Source organism: Nasonia vitripennis (assembly GCF_009193385.2).
Source record: "Nasonia vitripennis strain AsymCx chromosome 1 unlocalized genomic scaffold, Nvit_psr_1.1 chr1_random0005, whole genome shotgun sequence".
NCBI lineage: Eukaryota > Metazoa > Arthropoda > Insecta > Hymenoptera > Pteromalidae > Nasonia > Nasonia vitripennis.
This window is the reverse complement of record NW_022279591.1, coordinates 3,416,049-3,439,695: the sequence shown is the minus strand read 5'-3', so window position 1 is coordinate 3,439,695 and position 23,647 is coordinate 3,416,049. Positions and strand designations below refer to the sequence as shown.

Here is a 23,647-nt window from a genome sequence, read left to right as displayed (position 1 = left end):
TATTCCCTCCACTCTTTCCTTTCAGCTATATACTTTTCCTTATGGACTAAGCCCTTTTTCCATTGCTTCAGTAATTTAATTGCAGCTCTCTTTTCTCTGGCACAGCTTCTGTCCCACCAACGTTTCATACCTATTTTCCATTTCTTTTTTATTTTGATCTTCTTTTTTATAACTAATATAAAAGTTAGCCTTCCTTTATCGTTTTCTTGATTCCTTCTCAGGTAAATTGTGCTGAGTTGTCCCTTTTTACTTCACCTTCAATAGATGATGTTTGTTCTTTGAATTCTGCTATATTCTCTTCGCTCAATAATAGTATTTCTTTTTTTACGGCTTCTTTACATTTAATGCCTATTGCTGCTTTTTTCAGAGAATTCCTATGATTACACATTGAAACTATTGCACATACAGGGGCATGGTCCAAGTCCACTCTCTCCTCTATCATGTATCAAATTATTCTATCTCTCGTTTTTTCGTTGACAATTATATAATCAATTACCGAGCTGCTCCTCGGTCCTATAAAAGTAAATTTGCCCCTTTCACCCCCTGAAGTTCTACAGTTTAAAATGACCCAACCTTTGTTTACCATTTTTTAAAAATAAAATTAAAAAAAATGTTTAAATAAAATTTACCAGTTTTTCCCCTCGTCTCCTATACAGATATTGAAATCCCCTCCTATTATGATATCCCCTTCGTCTACAAATTCCATCTCATCAAGTTTTTCCCAATTTTTTTCTCAATTAACCGAATTATACACTGATCATATTGTATTTATTTAACCCCTATCTTTTATTTCTGATTTTATTAGCCCCTCTTCACATACAAGGCCAATTTTATTTTTTTCAAATTCTATGTTTTTTTTAACCCCAATTATAAAGTCACCTTCCGCTCTCCCATTCTTGTGTTCATTTTTAGCCGGTATCAGGCTCCATTCGAATTCTTTCGCTAATATATTTTTTTTAATTTTCCGTCTTTCTTCATCCCAAGTTTCTGCTAGACTTATAAAATCCTTTTATAGCACAGTGTGGCTAAAATCAGCTGTTAAGTCACGAATAGGCGAGACTTGCGATTTTTATACGATAATTATACGAATAATTATACGAAATTTTATACCATACTCTTGACTTAAATGGTACAGTTTTACACGGCGATTAGCGCCCTCACAGCGCTCGGGTGCTAACTGCGCCGTGTAAAAAAGAACCATTTAAGTCACACGTATCGTAATGTACTATTTTAATATAATCCCAAAAATCTCTATCTTTATTGAAAATTCCTGCTACTTTCCAAAATATGAATTTTCTCGCATTACCCCCTCTTACACTCTCTATGACCTCTTCGTCTCGATTCCATTCCTGGCCTAATAAAAAGACAAACCATCATTGGGTCTGTCCCTCCTAACCTTTACGTTGCTTCTTTCCGCCGATAACCTCCGTTTTTCTTCATTGTCTCTTTTCTCTTCCGCGGCTATTCTCTCATGCATATTTTCCTTATCTTCTTATCTCACCCACGTGTGATTATAAAAAATTTTTCCGAAAACAATTTTTAACTGCAAACCTGTTTCTTTTTTTCTCTAACCCACGCGCTAATTTTTTCTTGTCTTTTTCTTTCTTCATAACTTCTGTAATGATCAATGAAAAGTCTTGTCCCCGCAAGTTTGTTTTTGTTCTGCATAATCGTTTCTTTATCATCCGCGTTTCTGAGCTTTATTACAATAACTTTCCCTCTAACCCTTATATTATGACGACCTATTATAATTTCGACGTTTAGCTTATCCTTCAAAAATTTTACAATCGTGGCGTTAACCGGCTGTTCGTTTTCATCTATATCTAAACACTTTATTACAGTTACATTTTGATTTTCATTCCTTTCCTTTTCGACTAACATCCTTTTCATTTGTATTACGTCCCTATCCGAAAAACACACGCGACTCCAACGGCTCGCATTGCTTATTCCCATTCGATCGCTCTCCGCGGAAGCACCGCTCGCAAGGCTCCTTGTCAAACCGCGCAACGAAGCAAAGTTCGAACGAAACGAAACGAAGTTGAACTCGCTGCCGTCCGCATTTTCTTCCGTGCCGCAACACGAGGCCCGCTCTTCTACCTAACGTCAAATCGGGACCTCAACCTCCCTTTGCACGCCTTTTACAATCAGCCCGTATAATTATTCGCAAAAACTATTATCCCTGCTTATTCCCCACACTATAATTTAGACTTTAGTATACTTTATTCTTATTAATTTAATCACTAATTATGAGAAAAACGCTAAATTCACGGAGACGCTATCGCACGCGACTGCTCTCATTCACGCCTTCTAGTCAAGTCCGTGGAGAGAGGAAATATGAAATTCAAAATATGCAAAAAAAAATTAAAGAAATTTCCAAAGGACAAGGAGAAATCCCGGAATACCTGATTGACAGAAAAGAATCATTAGGAATCATTGCAAGGTTAAGGCTACGAAGTAAGATATGGGGTAATAAATACTGGAGGCCAAAGGAAAAGACGAGATGCAAGATGTGTAAATAAGAAGAGGAGACGTTAAAACATGTGGTAGAAGAGTGCGAAGAAACGAAAATATCAGGGATAAATGGCAGGAAGTATGCTTCGCGATGCAAAGCACGACCGGCGACACTCACGCTTCGCGCACGTACCGTACTGCTTTTGGTTTTAAAGAATCGCTTCTAGAGTTGTTGTTTGTCAAATAGTGTTTAAAAATGTCGTTTACATTTAACATTTCCATGTCAAACGTATGTCCGAAAAGTTTTATGGCAAATAATTGGTTTATTTATCTGTAAAAAATCGATTTTCAACTGTAAACTCGCGTTATAAGGATATTTATAATTTGATGTTATGGGGAAAAAGTAGTATTTTGCAACGATCAACAACTTTCCCATTTAACTTTTTTTTGTAAAATGCTTAGAATTTGAGTAAAAGCTAAAAAACCGGTTTTAGCAACTTTTGGAGGTGACCGCATTCTGTGTATACTGGCAGGATCAAGCCCAAAATAAATTTAGTACCTTACTATTATGAGGGAAGTTCGCACACAAATTTTTAGCCCAATTGATTGAAGTCTCATAGAGATAATCGTGTAACAACAACATTTTTATTCAAAAACACGCAAAAATTGAACGAATCGCATTTCAAAAAACCGTAGAGGATTGGGATAAAAAAAATTAGTTTTTTGCGTAGTAATTCTGTGCAGGAGTATTTACACCGGTCTCTGACATCTTTGATTTGTGTATTATTATTTTTCTTTTATTGCTATCTTCCTAAAGAAGCCATGTAATAGTAATTTTTGGAGTTTGTGTAAAAACATGTGGAAAGCGTGCTTCGATGCATTTTTAGTCGAAAAATGGTGTTTCTGGGAAATGTCCGTACGGATGTATGTGTGTGTTTTTTTTTTCTCTCTCGGAGAAAGAGGTATTACGGAAAATCTTAGAAAGACCATAGCATGACCTTGTTTATGGGGTCGTCGAAACAGCCCCATCCACAATGTCAGCCGTGTGTCGGATTCCCACCGACTAAACCCATCCCTTCTACGGCCAGGTGAAAAAACACCCAGCCGTAAAAAGGAATGCCCTCTTTGCCTTTATCGACCCTTAATAAAGGTGCCTAGCTGCATCTTCTATGCCCCTGAACCCCGCGGTACTACCGTCAGGCAATGCTTCGCAGGGGGGCGAAAGGCTTTTGCCCGCTTCTGGTTGATGTGGTCGTCATCACTACAGTCATCCTTCATTTTCTGCTTCGTACACACGTACGTACTCAGCCTCTTCATCTTCTTCTGTCTGCACTGTCTTTCCTGACTTTCTTGAGAATGTCTGCTAAATAGTTGCTGACTGCGCACCATCCATCCTCTGAGGTCAGCATGGCCGTCATAATCGACTCAGGAGTTACTCTGATCTAAAGATAACTCTAAAGTTCCTCTCGCTCTTGATGATATCGTGAGCACTCGCAAAAGACCTGCTCAACATCCTCTGCTGCATCAGAACATATTGGACAGTTCGATTGGTCGTCTAGTTTGAACCGATGCAAATACGCCTGGAAACATCCGTGCCCGGTCAAAAACTGCGTGAGGTAGTAGTTAACTTCCCCGTGTCTTTTCCCAATCCAGTCTTATATCCTTGGTACAAGGCTATGAGTCCATCACCCCTTGCCACTAGCGTCCCATCTTGTTTGCCATTCAGCCATCGTCTTCTTTCTTGCGGCATCCCAGATCTCCTTCTGGCTTTTGTCACTCGATCATCACCTAGCTTCGAATGCGTCCTTTCTTTCCAACGCTAAGAGAGCAATGTGTGGCATACCTGCTAAAATGCAGGCAGCATCTCCGATACCGTACGGTAAGCGGACGCCACTGTTAGTGCACTTCGCCTATACACGGTAGTCAACTTTCGTGCCTACGATTTCACTCGCATCCCATCTGTCCATATTAGAGCTTTGTATAGCATAATCGATGTGGTTACACTGGCTAAAAGTAACCTTCGCTTCTGAGTTGGCACTCCTACATTTGGCATCAATCGTGATAGAGCAGCGCTAACTTTTGCTGCTTTATCACTAACTACTTCTAGATGCTGTTTAAAACTTTGTCTTGCATCGATGGTGATGTCCAAGTATTTAATGGTAAATTGAAAAACGATCTTATGTCCATCCACCGTTAGTATGATTTCCGTCATCTTCTTCCTACTGGAAATGAGGATAACTTCCGTTTTGTGACTGGCTAGTTCCAGTCTTGTCTCTGTTAGTCATTCGTGTATTATACGGGTTGACTCTTCGGCTATGTCTGTCAACTCTTCTTTATGTTTCGCTACTACCACTACTGCTATGTCGTCAGCGAATCCTACGACTGTTGCTCCTTCAGGTAATTGTAGCTTTAGTACCCTGTCGTACATGATGTTCCAAGTCTGTAAGCCAAGTACTGACCCTTGAGGTACGTCTCCTGTAACTTTATAGATCTTGGTACCGTCCTCAGTGACATATTTTACTCCATCTGGCCGAATCGAATGCATTTTTGACATCCAATGTAACTATGGCGCAATACTTCTTTATTCCTCCCTTCCATCTTTTCCCTTCTATTGCTGTTTGTGCAGTGTCAATCACTAGACTAACTGCCTCCAGGGTTGAACGCTTCTTTCTGAAGCCATATTGGTGTTCCGCTAATCCACCTTTTCCTTGTATAAAATGATCCATTCTGACGCAGATAATGCGTTCCAGAATCTTCCCTGGGATATCCAGCAGGCAGAGTGGTTTGTATGATGTGGATTCCTCGGGTGGTTTCTTTTTTGGCAGAAGCACTAGTCGCTGTTTTTTCCAGTTTGTGGGAAATGTTCCCTCTTCTAGACATGTATTGTACAAGTCTACAAAGACCTCTGGATGAGCATAAATGGCATGCTTCAACGCAATATTTAGAATGCTATCCGGCTCTGGGGCCTTGTTATTTCCTACCCTTCTGCAGGCGGCTAACAATTCCTCAATCGTGATCGGTGGGATAGCCTTTTCATTTAAACCTCTTTCAATGACACTTGGCTCTTCCAGTTGCCTGGGAAACAGTGTGGTCACTACCCAGTGTAATAGCTCCGTGTATTTTAGACGGGGCACGTAGCTCCGTTTAATCTTCTTCATTACTATTCTGTATAGCCGACCCCAAGGGTCTTGTTCGACCTCATCCTGTAATTCCTTAAGGCACCGTCGTTTGTTTTCACGGATTTTCTTTTTAAGACTCCTCTTAGCGTCCTTCATTCCTTGTCCACAGACATCTACTATTTCCTGGCCTATACCAGTTTTATAGTATTTCTTCTTCGCTCGTTGTTCTCGTCTTCTGGTCCAGTGGCACTTGCTACGTGCATTGCTACGTGGTGGTCGTCTACTGTATGTCACTCTTCGTATTTGTCGTTGTACTCGCGCTGGGCCCCCTTTTTGGTATTCTTACCTTTATTATTATTGCCTGATGATCGCTATGTGTGTAGTGCCCACTTACTGTCCATGAATCAACTAAGCCTATAAGGCTGCTACTAACAAACGTCAGGTCGACAATAGACCCTGCTTCTCCTTTTCTAAATGTGTGGGTACATCCTTGGTTAACTAGGATCAAATTCAGGAGAGCAAATGCTTTCAGGAGTACTCGTCCTCTGTGGTTAGTCTTTATGCTGCCCCACTTCACAGCCCATGCATTAAAGTCGCCTGCAATCAGTATTGGTTTGCTCCCTACTGCGTCTTGTATGAGACGATCTAGCAGTTGTTCGAACTGCTCGATTGGAGCGTTAGGTGAAGCGTAACAGCTGTAAACAGTGACACCTGCTACCTTAGCCCGTATAAATCCTTCTTCACGGATCTTCATTTTTTCAAAAAAAGCTATGTTTTAAAATGCCGAAATTGCTGCTTTACCCGTAGTGTCCATTTCCCACGACAGTTCGTCTAGATTCTTAATTTGTTCGCACACAATAGCTACGTCTACCTCTTTCTCGCGGACATACTAATTAAGTAGGTCCTGTGCTGTCTTACAGTAATTTAGATTTATCTGCGCTATCTTCATTTTCGTTGGTTCTTCACTACTTTTAATGCAGCTTGGTAGGCTGGGAATCTATAGCTACCAGCTGCATGGTCACTCTTTGATTCTCCATCCTTTTCCTGGCAGAGAACGCAACTCAGCACGTTCGTGCAACTTTTCGATGCATGTCCTTCCGTTCCGTACTTAAAACAGCATTTACTTCTGTCGTTTGTCTCTGTACACTTTTTTGCGATATGGCCGAAACCCAGGCATTTATAGCATCGAGGTAATCGTGTCTCTTGACTAATCTCCCTATTTCTGCAATTAACCCAATCTACTTTGAGCTTTCCTCGTGCGATCGATTTTTGTGCAATCTGGGCAGTCTGCTTATCTCCATAAGTTTTCCGGGGAGTTTTTACGGACGTCTCCTCTACTACTTCCTTCTCTTCTGAAAACTCTCTACTCAGGGCTTCTAGAATATCCTGCTCAGAGGTAAGCATATCGAGGTCTTTTGTTTTAAAGACCACTTCATGCAGAAACCTTTTGATTGTGACTTCTTTTATAAGCACCGTTTTAACCGCTTCTTGAAGTTCCTGCGTTTTCACTTCTTTGGTGCGTCGTAGCTCTAAAAAAAGATCTCCTGCCACCGTTTTGCGTATCTTATTTACGCCGTTAGCAAGCACCGTCAGCTTAGGATCCGCTTTTATTTTTCTCAAAATATCAGCGTACGAATTTCCTTCAGCAGCTTTTATAACAAGTGCATCAGGCCTGGTAAGTCTCTCTCGTGGTTTTCTTGCGTATTTCCTTTTTCCTCTTCTTTTCTTTCTTTTTCTCCTTTACGGTAATAATTTCCTGCCAGGGTTGGTCTGCCTTTGCTTCCGGAGACACCTGTGATTGGATTTTTGATGCGACTTTTACAGAGGCTACTTCCTTATTTTTTCTCGTTCTTTTAGCGTAGTTTTCTTGTCGATCTTTTACCTGGCTTGGTGACATTGCCTTATGCTTATTTAGCGTTCTTGTCGTCACCACGTTTGATGCTTCTATCGTCTGTGATGCCTTGTCCTCCTTCTGAATATGCTGCTGGTTCGGTGACATTTCCGCTTTTTTAGCACCAATCCAAGGCTCTACTTGCTCTTTTCCAGCGCCACTTGTCCTCTTTCAAGCCGCCTTACCTGGATCATAATCGCCGACAGTTCGCTTTCAACAGACTTATGAATGTTGGATGCGTTTGACACAACATTATCCATAGAGCCCAGCCTGTCTCGGATCTTCTCCCATATGCTTTCTCGTTCTCGCTCAGCATCCCGGATTGTATTCCAGATCTCGAGGGCTCCTTTTCCTGCTTTCTCTCTTTGCTCGGTTAAATTTCCATCCTCAATAATAGTCTTCATCCCGGTATCTGTCTGACCTTCCTCGATCCCCCTGTCTATGGAGGCAGCTGAGATGGCCCCCACACATGAACCTCCTACCCCGAACAAAGTGCTTGGCTCTCTGGAGAGTTTCTGTCAGACATCAAACAATATCACGTACTCGCCTTAGCCGATTGACCAGTACTGGCTATGTGACCGGCCTCCCGTCTTGCCGGCAACGGGAGCCAAAGGTGGTTCAGGTCAGTTAGACTCGCAACCTCAGATTGACTCCCCACCCAGGATCTTCTTTTTGCAGCTTACAGGTCGCACTGCACGGCAAACACGGTGGCCTGATTTGGTCCACGGAGCATATATTATTTCTGTTCTACCCTCCGAGGTATATACCCCAGCGAGCTCTCCCCATCCGCCACCCAGGAGACGCGCCACATACGGGTGTGCGTGTGTGTGTGCATGAAATCTGAAACGATATATTATAATAACCAGCAGCATATTACTGAATGCAGAGAACATTAAAATAATATAATAATAATTAACAGCATCATATTAATAAGTATGGCGCTATCATATATAACAATATAATGCGTATACTACTAATAAATTATAAAAAAAAACGAATCTCAAAAAAATTCATTACCAGCAAGTCCACTCTGTGAGAGTCGGACAACGGAAAAACGTTGGCTAACGTTGAAAGGGTAAACTACGAAAGCGTTGGAATTAATGTGCAGGTAATGGCTTATAAAATTTTTCTGATATTTATACATAGTATATATTTAATATGTATATGCAGTCTACGCATCCACAGCTTTGTATATAAATAGCTAGAAAAGTGTTTTTCTTTTCATCAGTCTGTTCTTGCCCTTTGGAACAGAGAGGTTGGTAAAACATGAAAATTGATAAAAATCAATATTTTTTAGAAATTTCTTTCATTAGGTTTGAAGGGGCATGTTTAAGGTACATTTTAAGCTCGAGTAGAGAATACGGTTCAGATCTTTCAACAAGCCGTGGCAAGTGACTAAAAACACTTATTTATATAGTAAAATGTCATGAATTTTGGTCAGTGATCTTGTATGGTATATACATGATATTTCTCAGTAGAAATAGTGTATAGTGTAAATATTTACAGTAGATATTTTTTGTTTTTTAATTTAGGTTAAATTTTTATCGGACTAATATTTAGTTGTTTTTTTGTAAGATTTAACCCAGGCTGGACCCCTTAATTAACAAATCAGTTTAGACTGCACCGATTTCCATATTGCCCCAATGTTTGTATATGCATCCGCAACTTTGTATGTAAATAGCCAGGACAGTGCTTTTATTCCTCAGCCCTTTGAAGCGGAGAGATCGGAGAAACATACAAATATTTTAAAAATATAATTTCTATATTGTTTTAATTTACTTTTCCTTTCTAAGGATAATATACGTAAAAAAGATACAAATGAGATCCGAATTATAAAGAGGTCACTCTAATACTTATAAAATTAAGGAATATAGATAGTATGACCCTGAAGGACCGGAGAACCGGAGAACCAGAGAAAAAGTGTTTATGTTTAATATAATGTATAATATAATATAAGTTTTAATAGCCTCCCTGACAAAAACAATCTTGGATATATCACACGATCCAGCCCGTGATAGATCACTTGAATTCTCACGTAATAAATCACGTGATTTATGACGTGACTATTTGGCGTGATTCCTTACGTGATAAATCACGTTTAAAATCACGTCAGAAATCAATCATAAAATTAAAGTATTTGTTTTCATTAAAATAAATGTAATTATTTTATTTTTAATTAACAATTGTGAAAAATAGATTTGTTGCTAATTCAAATAAATTAAGCACATAAAAAATGAAATAAAAACTGTCCTAACTGAGGATTGAACCCCGGTCCTCAACTTCATAATCCATTATCTTACTGCCTGAGTAAGCCTTGAAATTCTATGCTACTTTTATCCAAAAATATGTTAGATTTATAACTTTGTAAAGTTTACACGTATACTTCAAGATAAATATTAAAAAGATCTGAATCATTTTTGAAGTTAAAATTGATATTTATAATCTAAATTAGGACTACTAAATAATATATATATATATATATATATATATGGGACGTTTCACGTCAACCGGACCATCAGTGCACCCAAAATTTGGGTTAACCTAACAAGACGTTTGAGGTCTCAAAATGATCGTCTGGTCAAGGGCTTTTGAAAAAGTTCTGGCCTTTTCAAAAATCCAATGTGGCGCATAAAATATGGAGCCTGAAACCCACGTTTTCATAGCACATTCAACAAAAACAATAGTAAAAATGTTCTAATTTGTGAAATATCCCACCAAAAAGCATGTACAACTCATGATAGGACATATTATTGAGAATGCTGAAGGAATTCCAAAATAAAAAATGGCGGAATCAAAATGGTGGACATTATACCTCCACCAAACCCATTTTACCGCAACAAATGATTTTAGATCAGTTTAAAGTATCGATATGGGGGTTTTCGGGGTCATTGAATCTTAGCTTGACCTCGAAATTTCAAAATTTAAAATGGTTGATCCAAAATGGCGGACATTACACCGCCACTGAACCAATTTTTCCGCAACAAATGATTTTAGATCAATTTAAAGTATCGATATGGGGGTTTGTGAGGTAAATGGTTAATGTATTATCGAAATCAGTATTTGTGCACATGAATCTTATATTTTTCCGGTCTATTAGATTTCGAATTATCTGTCTGCGGTTTTTGCACTTACATTTTTCTATTGTTCTGTGTATATATATATGCCTGCGTGGATGAAAAAAATATATAATTTAGCCAAATGAATCAATCTTTAATGACATTTTGTGCACTCTTATCAATTCTGGCTCCTCGTTCGTAGAGTTTTTACTGGTGATAAATGGCTTTCGCCGATATCATAAATTACTCTGTTCCTAGGTTCATTGGCATTTGAGTAATGCATGACTTTCAACGTTTCATTATTTTCTGGGATAAATCCATGCCCCATTTGTATGTTTGTGACAGGTGGACAGTTTTTAAATCTCTTTGTTAGGAATTGACGAGTTTGTTTGTGATCTTTTTTGGTGTATGAGAAAAATTTTATTTTGAATGATCGCCCATTAGCCCATAAATAAAGAGCTATTGCAGCTTGTAAGCTCGTTCTTGTAGCTTCTCTCTTTACTATCGCTCCAACTCCATCGCAACTACCTTTTCCGTGTGCTGTTGCAAAACAGTGCCATTTAGCATCAACGTCAAAATCTCTCTTATGACTCATTAAACTACTCATTTGATAACGATTTTTAAAATGCTGTTTAGCACCATCAGTAGCATATATTACCTTTTTTACTGTGGGACAAACCTTGCGAATTTCAGGTATAAGCTTTTGCTGCATTATGTATACTGCAGTGGCATCATGAGTAGTACAGTCGGACATAGATACTGTACTGAAATGCTTTAGCTTGCCTTCAGGTTTATAATAAACAACAGCAGGAAAAATCGTACTTTGATCATTATTAAAATGAAATTCCTGTGCAGCATCTTGGGCTGTAAAAGCATAGTTCTCAGCAAAATCCAATTGAGCAAGAACCTCTTCATCTAAAAGATTATTTTTCTTCCCAGAAATAAACTTTGATTGTTCCTTAGCGATGTAGTGATGAGGTATCAACTTTTCTAGGCTAGAACATAAAGTTTCAATAAATTCTTGCGATGTTAGGCATTATTTATCAAAGTGTATCTATCGGTTGATTGCCACGTGCTGAAGATGACTTGATCAATATTGTGCTCATCCATAATGTTCTCAACATAATTAGAAAACTTTTGAATGTCCGGACAAAATTTGCATTCATTCAAATAACAACTTGGTTTGGGATCCTCACATAGAACGAAATTCAAACAATCTTTATAATTCTTCAGAATATTGTTTGAGATTTTTTCTATATGTACTGCGTCAATCATCGCTTTGAAATTTTGGTGTATCGTACATACACATACATTGTGTGTACCAGAGGATCCTGCAAAGACACAACATTTTGGTCTCAGTTCCGCAAACTTGGTAAGCCCAATCGGATGTTCAGGAAACTGTTCTTTAAATTGATTATGAAGGTTCTTAATATCAGTAAGTAATAATCTTTTCTGCACTTTTATTTTTTCACCATATAAATAAATACTGACGGTATCTTTTTTATTTGGCATAATTCTGCTGTTAAGATCATTTTCGTAAAAATCTTCAACTTTCTGAGTAGTTTCTGCAGGTAATGTTTTTCCACGTTTTGCAACAGGAGAAGCCAAAACTCCATCTGATTCTCTTAACTGTTTTGCTTTACGAGCCATTCTGTGAGACACACCAAATTGGTTCATAATTTTACGTATTACCCAGTGTTCGGGCAAAATAGTAAGAGTACTGACACGTAATGGATCGTTCTCCGGCAGGGATTGGAATTTGTTTTTAAGTCCAGTTAAAATATCTGTAAGATCATCTTGCAGGTGCATCCGTGCTTGAAACCGAAGGTGAGTCAGTCTCTGATTCAAAATCAACACTCATACTGACGTTTGGAGATGACAAATCATGTAGTTTGTAAAAGGATTTTCTACATATATCACAAATCAGTGAAGATGTTGGATAATCAGGATAGACATCTTGAAATTCTTTGGAGATCTTCCTAAGAGATTTGCTGTGTCCTGTATTAATATCAAATGGATTAACGCATCTATCGATACGATATTTTTTCGCAGGAGAAGACATTGTTGTAGGATATGAGAAAGCACAACCAAAACAAAAAAAAATGTTAGAAATAACAAAATTACGTCTAGTACAGTTGAACAAGGAGTTGCAGATAAAGTAAGACTTACTCAACAACTGCCTTAAAAAGGATGTTGAAGAAGAAGTCGCCAATGTATCTATTAATGTACCTATTAACTATCCTAAAAAGGACTGTTGGAGAAAAAGTCGCCTATGAATAAAGCCGCTGATGGACTTGCTCACCAACTATCCTGAAAAAGACTGTTGGAGAAAAAGTCGCCGATGAAGAAAGCATTCCTTGAAGAAAATATTCCTTTCTATGGGTTGCTAAACGTGGGAAGGGGTTGGGGGTGTAGGTAAAAAAGAGGGATGAAATAAATCACTTGAACGCAATAAATTCATTTGCCACAAAACAGTTTTATTTGCTGAAGTCTTTGCACAAGTAGTCATTGAACACGAGCCGTGTACTTGCAGCATTAGGCTGTTGGAAGAGGGGCGAGGTACAGTGCTGGACCCGGCCTCCTTATGTGCCCTCCGCGACGCTACTTCACTTGTGGGTAATGCGCAGCCGCCTTGCGGCGCGCCGCGGTACTAGCGCCGCGGTGATAAGCGCTGCAGCGTGCGTGGCGTGTTCGGCGGGTTGCGCGTTAGCAGGGGCTTTTCGCGAGAGAGCCTGCGGGTGGGTTATGACAAATATCCGCCAGTTTATATTGGCCATATTGAATTTTGAAATTTCGAGATTAAAATAAGATTCAGCGGCCCCTTAAACTCCCATACCGATACTTTAAACTGATTTAAAATCATTCATTGCGGTAAAATAGTTTTGGTGGTTGTATAATGTCCGCCATTTTGGATCGGCCATTTTGGATTTTTAAATTTCGAGGTTAAAATAAGGTGCAGTGGCCCCAAAAACCTTCATATCGATACTTTAAAGTAATCTAAAATCATTTGTTGCGGTAAAATTGGTTTGGTGGTGGTATAATGTCCGCCATTTTGGATCCACCATTTCAAATTTTGAAATGTCGATGTTAAAATAAGATTCAGTGACCCTGAAAACCCCCATATCGATACTTTAAACTGATCAAAAATCATTTGTTGCGGTAAAATGGGTTTGGTGGAGGTATAATGTCCACCATTTTGATTCCGCCATTTTTTATTTTGGAATTCCTTCAGCATTCTCAATAATATGTCCTATCATGAGTTGTACATGCTTTTTGGTGGGATATTTCACAAATTAGAACATTTTTACTATTGTTTTTGTTGAATGTGCTATGAAAACGTGGGTTTCAGGCTCCATATTTTATGCGCCACATTGGATTTTTGAAAAGGCCAGAACTTTTTCAAAAGCCCTTGACCAGACGATCATTTTGAGACCTCAAACGTCTTGTTAGGTTAACCCAAATTTTGGGTGAACTGATGGTCCGGTTGACGTGAAACGTCATATATTTTAGTATAGAAGAATCACTATAATTTATAAGGATTAAAACACAAAATAATCGTATGTTTCCATAATAAATTAATTTTTTTTATTATGTAATAAAAATTGTTTTCCTTATTTTATTAAATAACAGCAGATTATCACGTGGGAATTTAAGTGATCTATCACGTGATTGATCGTGTGGTAAATCACGTGATTTTTTTGCCAGGGGTAAACTTTTGAGTTTTTGTAGTTCTTTCATAATATGCTTCACAACAAAATATGTTAACCGCGAGTGAAGCGAGCGTTTTTTGCTGGTACCATTATTGAAATATAATTTTATTTTAAAATCAGAAGTAATTAACATTAAAGCATAATAATTATTATTTAAATTTAAATTGATTTCGAAGAATGTATTGTTATTGAATAATATTATGTAGTTATTAAAAAAATATATTGATTTTGATGCGATGTGATGTATTAAACATAATACCGGAGGGATTAGATTTTATTTACGTAGGACATAAGATCAGAAAAAAGGACGAAATTTGATGTCAATACACAACTACATCACTGTAGACAATAAATGGAAAATTGCAAAATGTTTGTCATGGTGACGGTCATAGTTTTTTAGATGTTCTTTTCATCGCGATCTGGCAATGAGATGAATTAACTTAAAAAAGGCGCGATATAGTATAGATGTTATTGTCATGTTAATTGAACTGCTTCGATTGGTGGTTAGAGTCATACAACAGATATATGACATTATGATTGTTTTAACTCGGTTTTCTAATATACTTAACATGGAATCTGTTGCCATATTATAGTGCTTTTATCAAAGTTACCATGTCAGTTCTGTCTATTTATTAGTTAATACTATGAATTTAGTTGTAAACTAATATAAAAATTTAAGTTAAAACCATTGATATCTTTAATTTAAATTGAATATAATAACAAGATAATTTTAAATTGACAAGTTGATTAAAATTCATTAAATAGAAATTGAGATCTAAGCGATGCAGTTTTCAGTTATATAGAGTATACAGCGTAGAAAAAAAAATTTTGAAGCTTAATATTTTCGAAACTAACAGCCCAAAGAAAGGAATCAAGGTGCTATATAATACTAACTAAATCTAAAATTTGAACTTGATTTTTGTTTTTTTACTCCAGTTATCGCGTCACGTAAAAAAACGAAAACAATTTAAAAAAATTGCGCTTTATGATGTATAATAAAAAGAACGATGAACGATAATATCAATTTTCCGCGGTAAAAAGATAGATAATTTGATTCCCTTTAAGGTACATATCAAGCAATTTACTTTTATTAACTTTCCTAATAACTTTTTTAGAAAAAACTGAAATATCAAAACTAAATAATCACTATAAAAAAACGCGTACACAAAATGTAAAAACGGACTGTTTTCTCACTATGTTCTAGTAAAAACAAAGAAAATAAGACTTGGTGGGTTAAAATCCACTGAGTAGAAGCTGAGATACAAGCGTCTACACACAACCACACGCACACACACGCCCGCCCGCACGCACGCACGCACGCACGCACACACGTATGCACGTCCGCACACACACATACATATGTCCGCGCGGGGATGCCGATACCCCGTATGTGGCGCGTCTCCTGGGTGTCGGATAGGGGAAAGCTCATCGGCGCGTCAAGGTCTTCTCAACCGGCCGAAGGGTAGAGCAGAAATAAAATATGCTCCGCGGAGTAAACAGGCTACGGGAAGGAACCCCGAAGATAAATCAAGCATGGATAGTGAGTTAATAACATTACTACCCCAAGTGGGTCAAGCCACAGTGCCCAGTCCAGCCGTCGATTCCGATCGGGTGAAAGCCCTGGTGATCAACGCTGGCCCCATGGATTTTGGGGGGGGGTCAAATTCACCTAGAAGCCGCAGAGGTTTATCACCCGACCACTGTTGCATGTAGAGATGCAGGTGATATAGAAATGGAGGTTGATGCAGACAGAGATAAGAGAGCTGCACGCATAACGTAAAGGAATGCGCACTTGGTTCGCCTTGGCAGCAGAATCGATGAACTGATGGAGTATGTCAGGGGCAGACACAATGTGCACAAGCAAATTAAAGACCTTGCCCGAACTATAAGAGCGAGCTATAAGAATCTCTGAATCGCAGAAGATAACTTACTGCAATAATAGACAGAAGCAGGCAAGACCTCCCAGACCATATGCTTCAATCATCAAGGCTGCAGAAGGAAAGAGCTATGCAGACATTTTGTCCAAAATGAAAGCGGCTCCGTCATTTAACACACTGGGGAATAGCGTAAATAAAATACGCAGAACAGTTGCAGGCGATCTTCTGATAGAGCTTAAACGCACAAAAGAAGTCAAAACCTCGGACTTCCAAGAAGCATTTCAAACGGTACTAGTGGAAAGCGCTACAGTAAAAGCACTCTAGGAAGAAGAACCCATTGAAATAAGAGATCTGGACGTGCTTACCTCAAAAGAGGATGTACTAGAATCACTACAGAAGGAAATTGGCGAGGAGAACATCATAGAAGTCTCTACGATAAGATCACTGCGAAAGACGTATTGTGACACGCAGATTTCAGTGATATGGGTACCAGCTCAGATAGCGACTAAGATCACTAAGCTACAGAAGATCAGAATAGGATGGGTCAACTGTAGGATCCGGGTAGCTAACCACAAAAACGAGCTGCTTAGGTGTTATAAATATCTAGGTTTCGGCCATATCGGTAGAAAGTGCACAGTAACTGAAGACAGAAGTAAGCTTTGCTTTAAATGTGGAAAAGATGGGCACAAAGCAAAGGAGTGTAAAAAGAAACCCAACTTTGTACTCTGCAAAGAAGGCACAGAGGGAAGAGTGACCACGCAGCTATTAGCTATGCATGCCCAGTTTACCGAGCTGCAGTAGAAGCCACTGACAGATAAAGAAAATGAAAATAGTGCAGTTGAATATGAATCACTAAGCGACTGCACATTACCTACTGAGCCAGTATGTCCGCGAGACAGGAATCGACATAGCCATCGTCTGTGAACAATACAGAGACCTGGACAAACCATCGTGGAATATGAACATACTGGTCAACCGGTGATATGGGCATGCGAAGACGCCACTTTCCAGGAAAAAATGACAAGACGTAATATAGGATTCATACGCGCTAAGGTCGCAGGCGTACACATTTACAGATGCTATGCTTCACCCAACACGTCAATAGAACAATTCAGACAACTGTTGGACCAACTAGTACAGGATGCTGTAGGAAGAAAACCGGTACTGATAGCAGGCGATTTCAACGCCTGGGCAGTAAAGTGAGGCAGCCAAAGGACGAGCGAAAGAGGACAAGCGCTATTGGAAGCATTCGCCCTCTTTGACTTGGTCTTAGTTAACCAGGAATGTTCTTACACATTTCAAAGAGGAGACGCAGAGTCCATCATAGATCTCACGTTTGTCAGCAGCTGCTTGATTGGCTCAGTTAGATCGTAGATGGTAAGCGATCATTACACAAACAGTGACCACCAAGATACCATCCAGATGATATATCAGAAAATAGGTGCATTACAGTATCTTAAAGCCAATTTTTGAGCTTTTTTAAAAAAAATCTAAACTTAGATCTTAGGTAAAATCTTAGGCGAGTCGTCATGTGAAATTTTAGGTGAGATTTTTTTTAAAAGCTTAAAAAGCAAAAATTAGCACAGAAGTACTTTGATGCACCTACTTTCCGATGTATCATCCAGATGGTAGCACCCATAAGGTGCATCAGATTTTTCATGAGACATTTTATTAAGTTTTTGAATGCGTAGCTGATTTTTACTTCGCTAATTTACTAACTAGAGCTTGACCAGCGCGCTTCGCGCGCCCTAATTTAAAAGACGTTTAGACTTCCTGGCTTAGACGCATGTGCACTACATAAGCCAATCACAAAACGTCTATCTTGGCTTCACAACATCCGGTCATGACTTTTTTATATATGGATAGCAAATTCGGCGTGAGATCACAGGTGAAATCTCACCTGAGGACTCTGAGATCGCACCTGAGATTTTCCAGTAGCGTTTTAGACATACTTTGAAGTGCCCGAAAAAACTAATATTTCTTGTGTCAGATGTAAAAAGACAACTAAAAGCGCTATTTTGGCTGAAGTCCATCTTTTTCGTTAGAAGCTTGATTTTTTTTCTAGATTAAGTATGATACTAAAAAGCTAGAACATACTAAAAAGTAAAAAAAAAAAATAACAAATAGTAGGTCAGGTATTTATACTTTAAACTTGAAATTTAATTTAAAAAATATGTATGGGGTCTGTAAATGCAAAAATTGAAGAAGTGAAAAAAAGTTTGTCGAAAGCGGCACTATTAAGAGGAATTTTATCGAACTTTACCAGACTGATTTGAAGGTTTTGGGTGATAGAGAAGTAATCTAGGGTAGAGGGGGCGGTCGATTTGCTCAAATTGGGAAATAAGGGACACCCTAACACACACACGCACACATCTTCGTGTGTATGTATGAATTTTTTATAGCTATTATATACTTACAAAACAACAATAGTTCCAAATTATATTTCAATCCTTGAGTCATGAAAATAATATCTCCAAAAAAAGGAATTTTTAGTCGTACGGGAAGAAGAGACTTGTTAATCATTGCTACGATATAATTTTTAAATCTTAATATTCTGTGGTAAATATCAAGTTCTGTAAGCTCTCTTTTATGGATACACATTTCTTGTTCTTTTTGAACTTCAATAATTTTTTTTTGAACTTCATGCCACGTTAAGTTATCTAAATCATTATCATTAATTTTCAAGGCAATATTAAAAAAAGATTTAATATCCCAATATTGTACGAAGTGATATAGCACTTTCACTACACGAAGAAACCAGAATATACTGGCTACAAGAATAGAAATCCAAGTAACTAAGCCCATACTTGCTAAACATTCCTTGGAGGACAATATGGCATCACTTATAGATATTTTGTCAGTGTTTGAAGGCCTTTTATCCCTAAAAAAAATAAAACATTATATTAAATTAAAGAATAATAAAATGTACACGTTGCAGTAGGCATGAATTGCACTCTAAACCTTTTATACACATTTTAAGAAAAGATGATAGCCCTACTGAAAAAAGTAGATGACAATCAGCTGATTATTAGATGATATCAGTTTGAAATTTTTATTAAAGCTAAAAGTTATTGATATGAGTTTATATGAGATGAAATTTTATAATAATATTCAACTGATAATCAGATTATAATCATTAAAAAATTGGTTACCTTGAATATTTTTTTTAGAGTTTAAAATTATTGAAATTCATAAAATTCACATAATGTGGGCATAGCTAGGTGTTACATCTGGATGACAACACTAATACTCTGGCTATAAGCTCCAAAACTTGATAACTCATATTGATAACTTTTAGCTTTAATAAAAATATTAAACTGATATCACCTAATAATCAGCTAACGTTTTGGTACGATTATCAGCTGATTGTTATTTACCTTTTTTTAGTAGGGATTTCACGCCTTCAGTATTCGAAGATAATGGTTGCACCTTAGGCGTTAAAATTTACACCTGTATGCGATACTGTAATCTCGGCAATTACAGGAAGATGTAAACTGTAAGGCTCTAGGTACAAAAAGAAGTATATTAATAAAGCGCTTACTTGAATAGAATAGAGTAATCAATACAATGAAAGAGAAATACTGAAAAACTGATGACAAATATAAATTGTCCAAGTTCTAAAACTTCTTGAAGCATCATACATGCAAATCCATGTCTTTGATGGTAATGATACATCCTTGTAAAAAAAGAATCTAAATCTTCAATATGATTCCATCTAGTTTTACCACTTTCTGGAACTACATGAATGATAACGCCAGAATCAAGCGGTGTCTCATCACGATCAACATTTCTTTCTTGACCTTCACCTTCACCTTCTGAAGATTGGTCGAATTGTTGATAACTGCTTTCAAGGACCATTTTAATCTAAAATAATTGAATAGTAATCTATTACATTTAAGCAACAAAATATTTTTTTTTTCAGAATGAAAAATTTCTTGCTTGCTACGTTAAAATGTAATAATTTTTAATTTTTCATATAAGTTGTTTGATGATAGTAATAACTTTTAGAATAATATTGGATCGTTCAACAAAAATCAAGTAATTTGAAATGGCAAAGTTAATTTTGACAATTTTTTAGTACTGGTTTATAAGTAATTACTGTTCGTATTTTAATTGTAACGTTGTTGATTCACTTAATTCAATAGACGCCAGGTCGTGCTTTCGCTCACGCTTAGCTGCTACAAGACTTTGTCCTCAAAGAGAACCGTCAGGACAAGAATAATTTTAAAAAAGGGTCCCTAATTTACACAGTGTTTAGAGAATGTTTACTTAATGACATAGTATTTTGCTACAGCCTTTTACCGACTTGGACCAACGTTACGATTGGCTCGTTTTATCGAATCCTCCCTTATTAAACCCAGAGCGTCAGACATTCGCCGATGAGCGCCAAAGTCTTGCGACTCTTTGTTACACGGTTTCGGAGAATAGAGGTTAGCTCTGCTTACAAAGCCCCGCAGAACGGAACAGAAGAGAGGGCGCTTCAGGGATGAAAATAGCTCCTCACGCATTTGATTCTATTGGATATAATACACTGCTGCACTAAATGCAACGAAACCTAACTTAAAACTTGAGCCAAAGATAACCGTAAAAGACTCCCCGAAAATAGTCAAACATTTTATTCCTGATCACAAATTACTCGCAAGGAACACAAGGTAGACAGGGAATTTTGCATCATATAACCGAACAAAGACAACCACTACCGAGACCTAGAATTCTGAGTCTCTCGTGTGTCTCAAGATTTTGTCGCAACTAGGGCACTCATTTTCAACCCCCCCCCCCCCTACGCACACTTTCCCGCCTTGACAAAGTTCCAAGTATACCTTAAAGTAGTTCAACACTTCGGTAGCTAGTTAAAACAAGCCTACTTATTATTGCTTCCTTCCTAAGGAAGCTTTGTAATAGTAATTTTTGGAGTTTGTGTGAAAATATGTAGAAAGTGTGTTTTGATGCATTTTTAGTCGAAAAATGGTGTTTTTGGAAAATGTCCGTACGGATGTATGTGTATGTGCGCATATGTAGAAGCCTGTATATCAGCTACTACTCAGTGGATTTTAACCCACCAATTTTCATTTTCTTTGTTTTTACTAGAACAGTGTGAGAAAAAAGTCCGTTTTTACATTTTGTGTACGCGTTTTTTTATAGTGATTTTTTAGTTTTGATATTTCAGTTTTTTCTAATAAAGTTATTGGAAAAGTTAATTAAAGTAAATTGCTTGATATGTACCTGAAACAGAATAAAATTACCTATCTTTTTACTACGGAATATTAATATTATCGTTCGTCGTTCTTTTATTATACACCATGAAGCGTAATTTTTAAAAATTGTTTTAACTTGAATACTAAATGTTGAATCTTTAAAAAAAAAAACATGATTACTGAAAGTTATTACGATTATATTCCACTTAAATTTTAAGTTATTTCATGGGACAGATCCTGAGAAAAACACCAAGAACTGAAAAAAGTCGTGTTTCTACGTGACGCGATAACTGGAGTAAAAAAGCAATTATCAAGTTCGAATTTTGGATTTAGTTAGCATTATGTAGTACCTTGATCCCTTTCTTTGGGCTGTTTATGAAACTAGTTAGTTTTAAAGATATTAAGCTTCAAAATTTTTTTAATTCACCCTGTATACTATGAGCCGTTTTTTCTACATGTCGCGATAACTGGAGTAAAAAGGCAATAATCAATTTAAAATTTTTGATTTAGTTAGCATTATATATCTCCTTGATACCTCTCTATGGGCTGTTTATAAAACCAATTAGTTTCAAAGATATTAAGCTTCAAAATGTTGTTTTCTTACCCTGTATACTCTATATTACTAAAACCTGCATCGCTCGAATCTCAGCTTCTATTTAATAGATTTTAATCTATACCTAGGCTCATTTTTTTCTGTTTTTGTTTTACCAATTCGTTGACAACAAGATTTTCAGTTACACATGTGTGTTTTTTCGAACTATCCTTACCATTATAACTCGGAAACTAAATGATAAACTTCTCTTTAAAACAGATTATCGAATGTTATTATAACTGTAGAATACTTTAATTTTAAGTTATTTCATGGAGCATATTCGGAGAAAACCAAGAGGGAGGAATTTTAACTCCAACGTGCAGAGTTCCTTTTTCTGTTTGTTTCTCTTTGGCAATCGGCGCGCGTTATCGTGACGAATGTTAATTCTCGAATAAGGCACCCACGTATACCTCCCGTCAGATGGCAGTATGTAAGCCTATTTATAATAGTGTGATTTCACAGTAGAAAAATACTTGAAGTTAATAAATACAATAAATGAATAAAAAATTTAATAATAAATAAGAAGTTTACAAATTTTCTTTTCATGCCGTTGACATACCATCAACTATACATAATAATATAATATAAACAATTATAGCCATGCGAGAAAAAGAGAGAGAGAATTATAATTGATTCGAAATAATTTTATCTATCAAACAAAAAAGTACAAAAACTTTATAGAATTATATATGAAGCCAAAGCAATTTAGATATTAACCCATTAAAGCCCATGCTAACTGGTTGAGATAGCGACAAACAAATGTGCTATCCTTTGCAAAGCAAAATCTATCTGGAATAGCAAAAAACAAACTGTGCCATCCTTTGCATAGCTGAAAAATAAAATATACGTATTTTTTCTTATGTCATTTGCAATTGTTTATAACAAATTATTTAAACAAATTACAAAAAAATTCATAATTTTCAAAATCTGAATGCGGAAATCGATTCTGGGGGTAAAATTGAGACGAAAACCCATATAACACTTTTCTGTCAGAGGCCAATTAGTTATTGTAATGTAGGAAGAAACATTCGGCCTCCTGAGAGTGTTTCAAAAAATCGTATAGAATGAAGCTAATTATTGTATCAAGATCATATATATACCCATCAGAAGAACAGAGTGCCCATTCTTTTATTCCAAATCTGATGGGTTTATTCCTTATACATTGCTTGATATCAAACCTACCAAAGTATTTTACCATTATCTTATCTATTGATAAATTATAGTCAAAGAAACCAAATTGCATACAATTCTCACGAAACATATCATACAGAGTTCTAACCTTCCAGACTTTATCATTTTGATCAGTGTCTTGAAGTTTATAGAATCGTATGTTCTTTTTTATGGCAACGAAATTATTTCTAGACATAAGTTCCGTAGTTACTGGACACTGAAGGATTCGCTTTTTTGACCAGTAATCACGAATACTTTTTCTAGAATTGAAGATAGTAATCATTATGATTGTAATGAATTTTTCTAGATCATCCATACATAAATCAAAATGATTTTCAGAAGTGGCTTCAATGATATGGTTTTTCATTGATTTCGAAAAGAAAACCTCAAACAACTCCAAAGCATTTTTGGATTGCAATGATGAAATAGGTGAAATATTGAAGTTGCTCTCGACATGAGGAGAAATATCATTCAAAGCATCATTTTTCCAACTGTACTTATGATTCGGTTCCAACAATTTTTGAGTCCTTGTGTATGTACTTTTAACATGTTCGTAAAAACCTGATGGTAATTCATTTGATAATGT

At 37.0% G+C, this 23,647-nt stretch overlaps 1 protein-coding gene across 10 annotated transcripts in view; it reads right to left on the bottom strand.

Moving 5' to 3' along the window:
• Positions 1-23,647, bottom strand: part of Atg9 (autophagy-related protein 9) — a 230,902-nt gene that overhangs the window by 182,536 nt on the left and 24,719 nt on the right. For 6 of the 10 annotated variants that reach the window (XR_004228413.2, XM_031933758.2, XM_031933766.2 and 3 more), the window contains 2 exon segments: positions 19,646-19,968; positions 18,522-18,985 (listed from right to left, as the gene is read on the bottom strand). Coding sequence is in view for 9 of the 10 variants with exons in the window: in XM_031933758.2 (XP_031789618.1) it covers positions 18,522-18,985; positions 19,646-19,962 (781 nt within the window). In the remaining variant the exon portion in view is untranslated. 10 annotated transcript variants of the gene reach the window in all.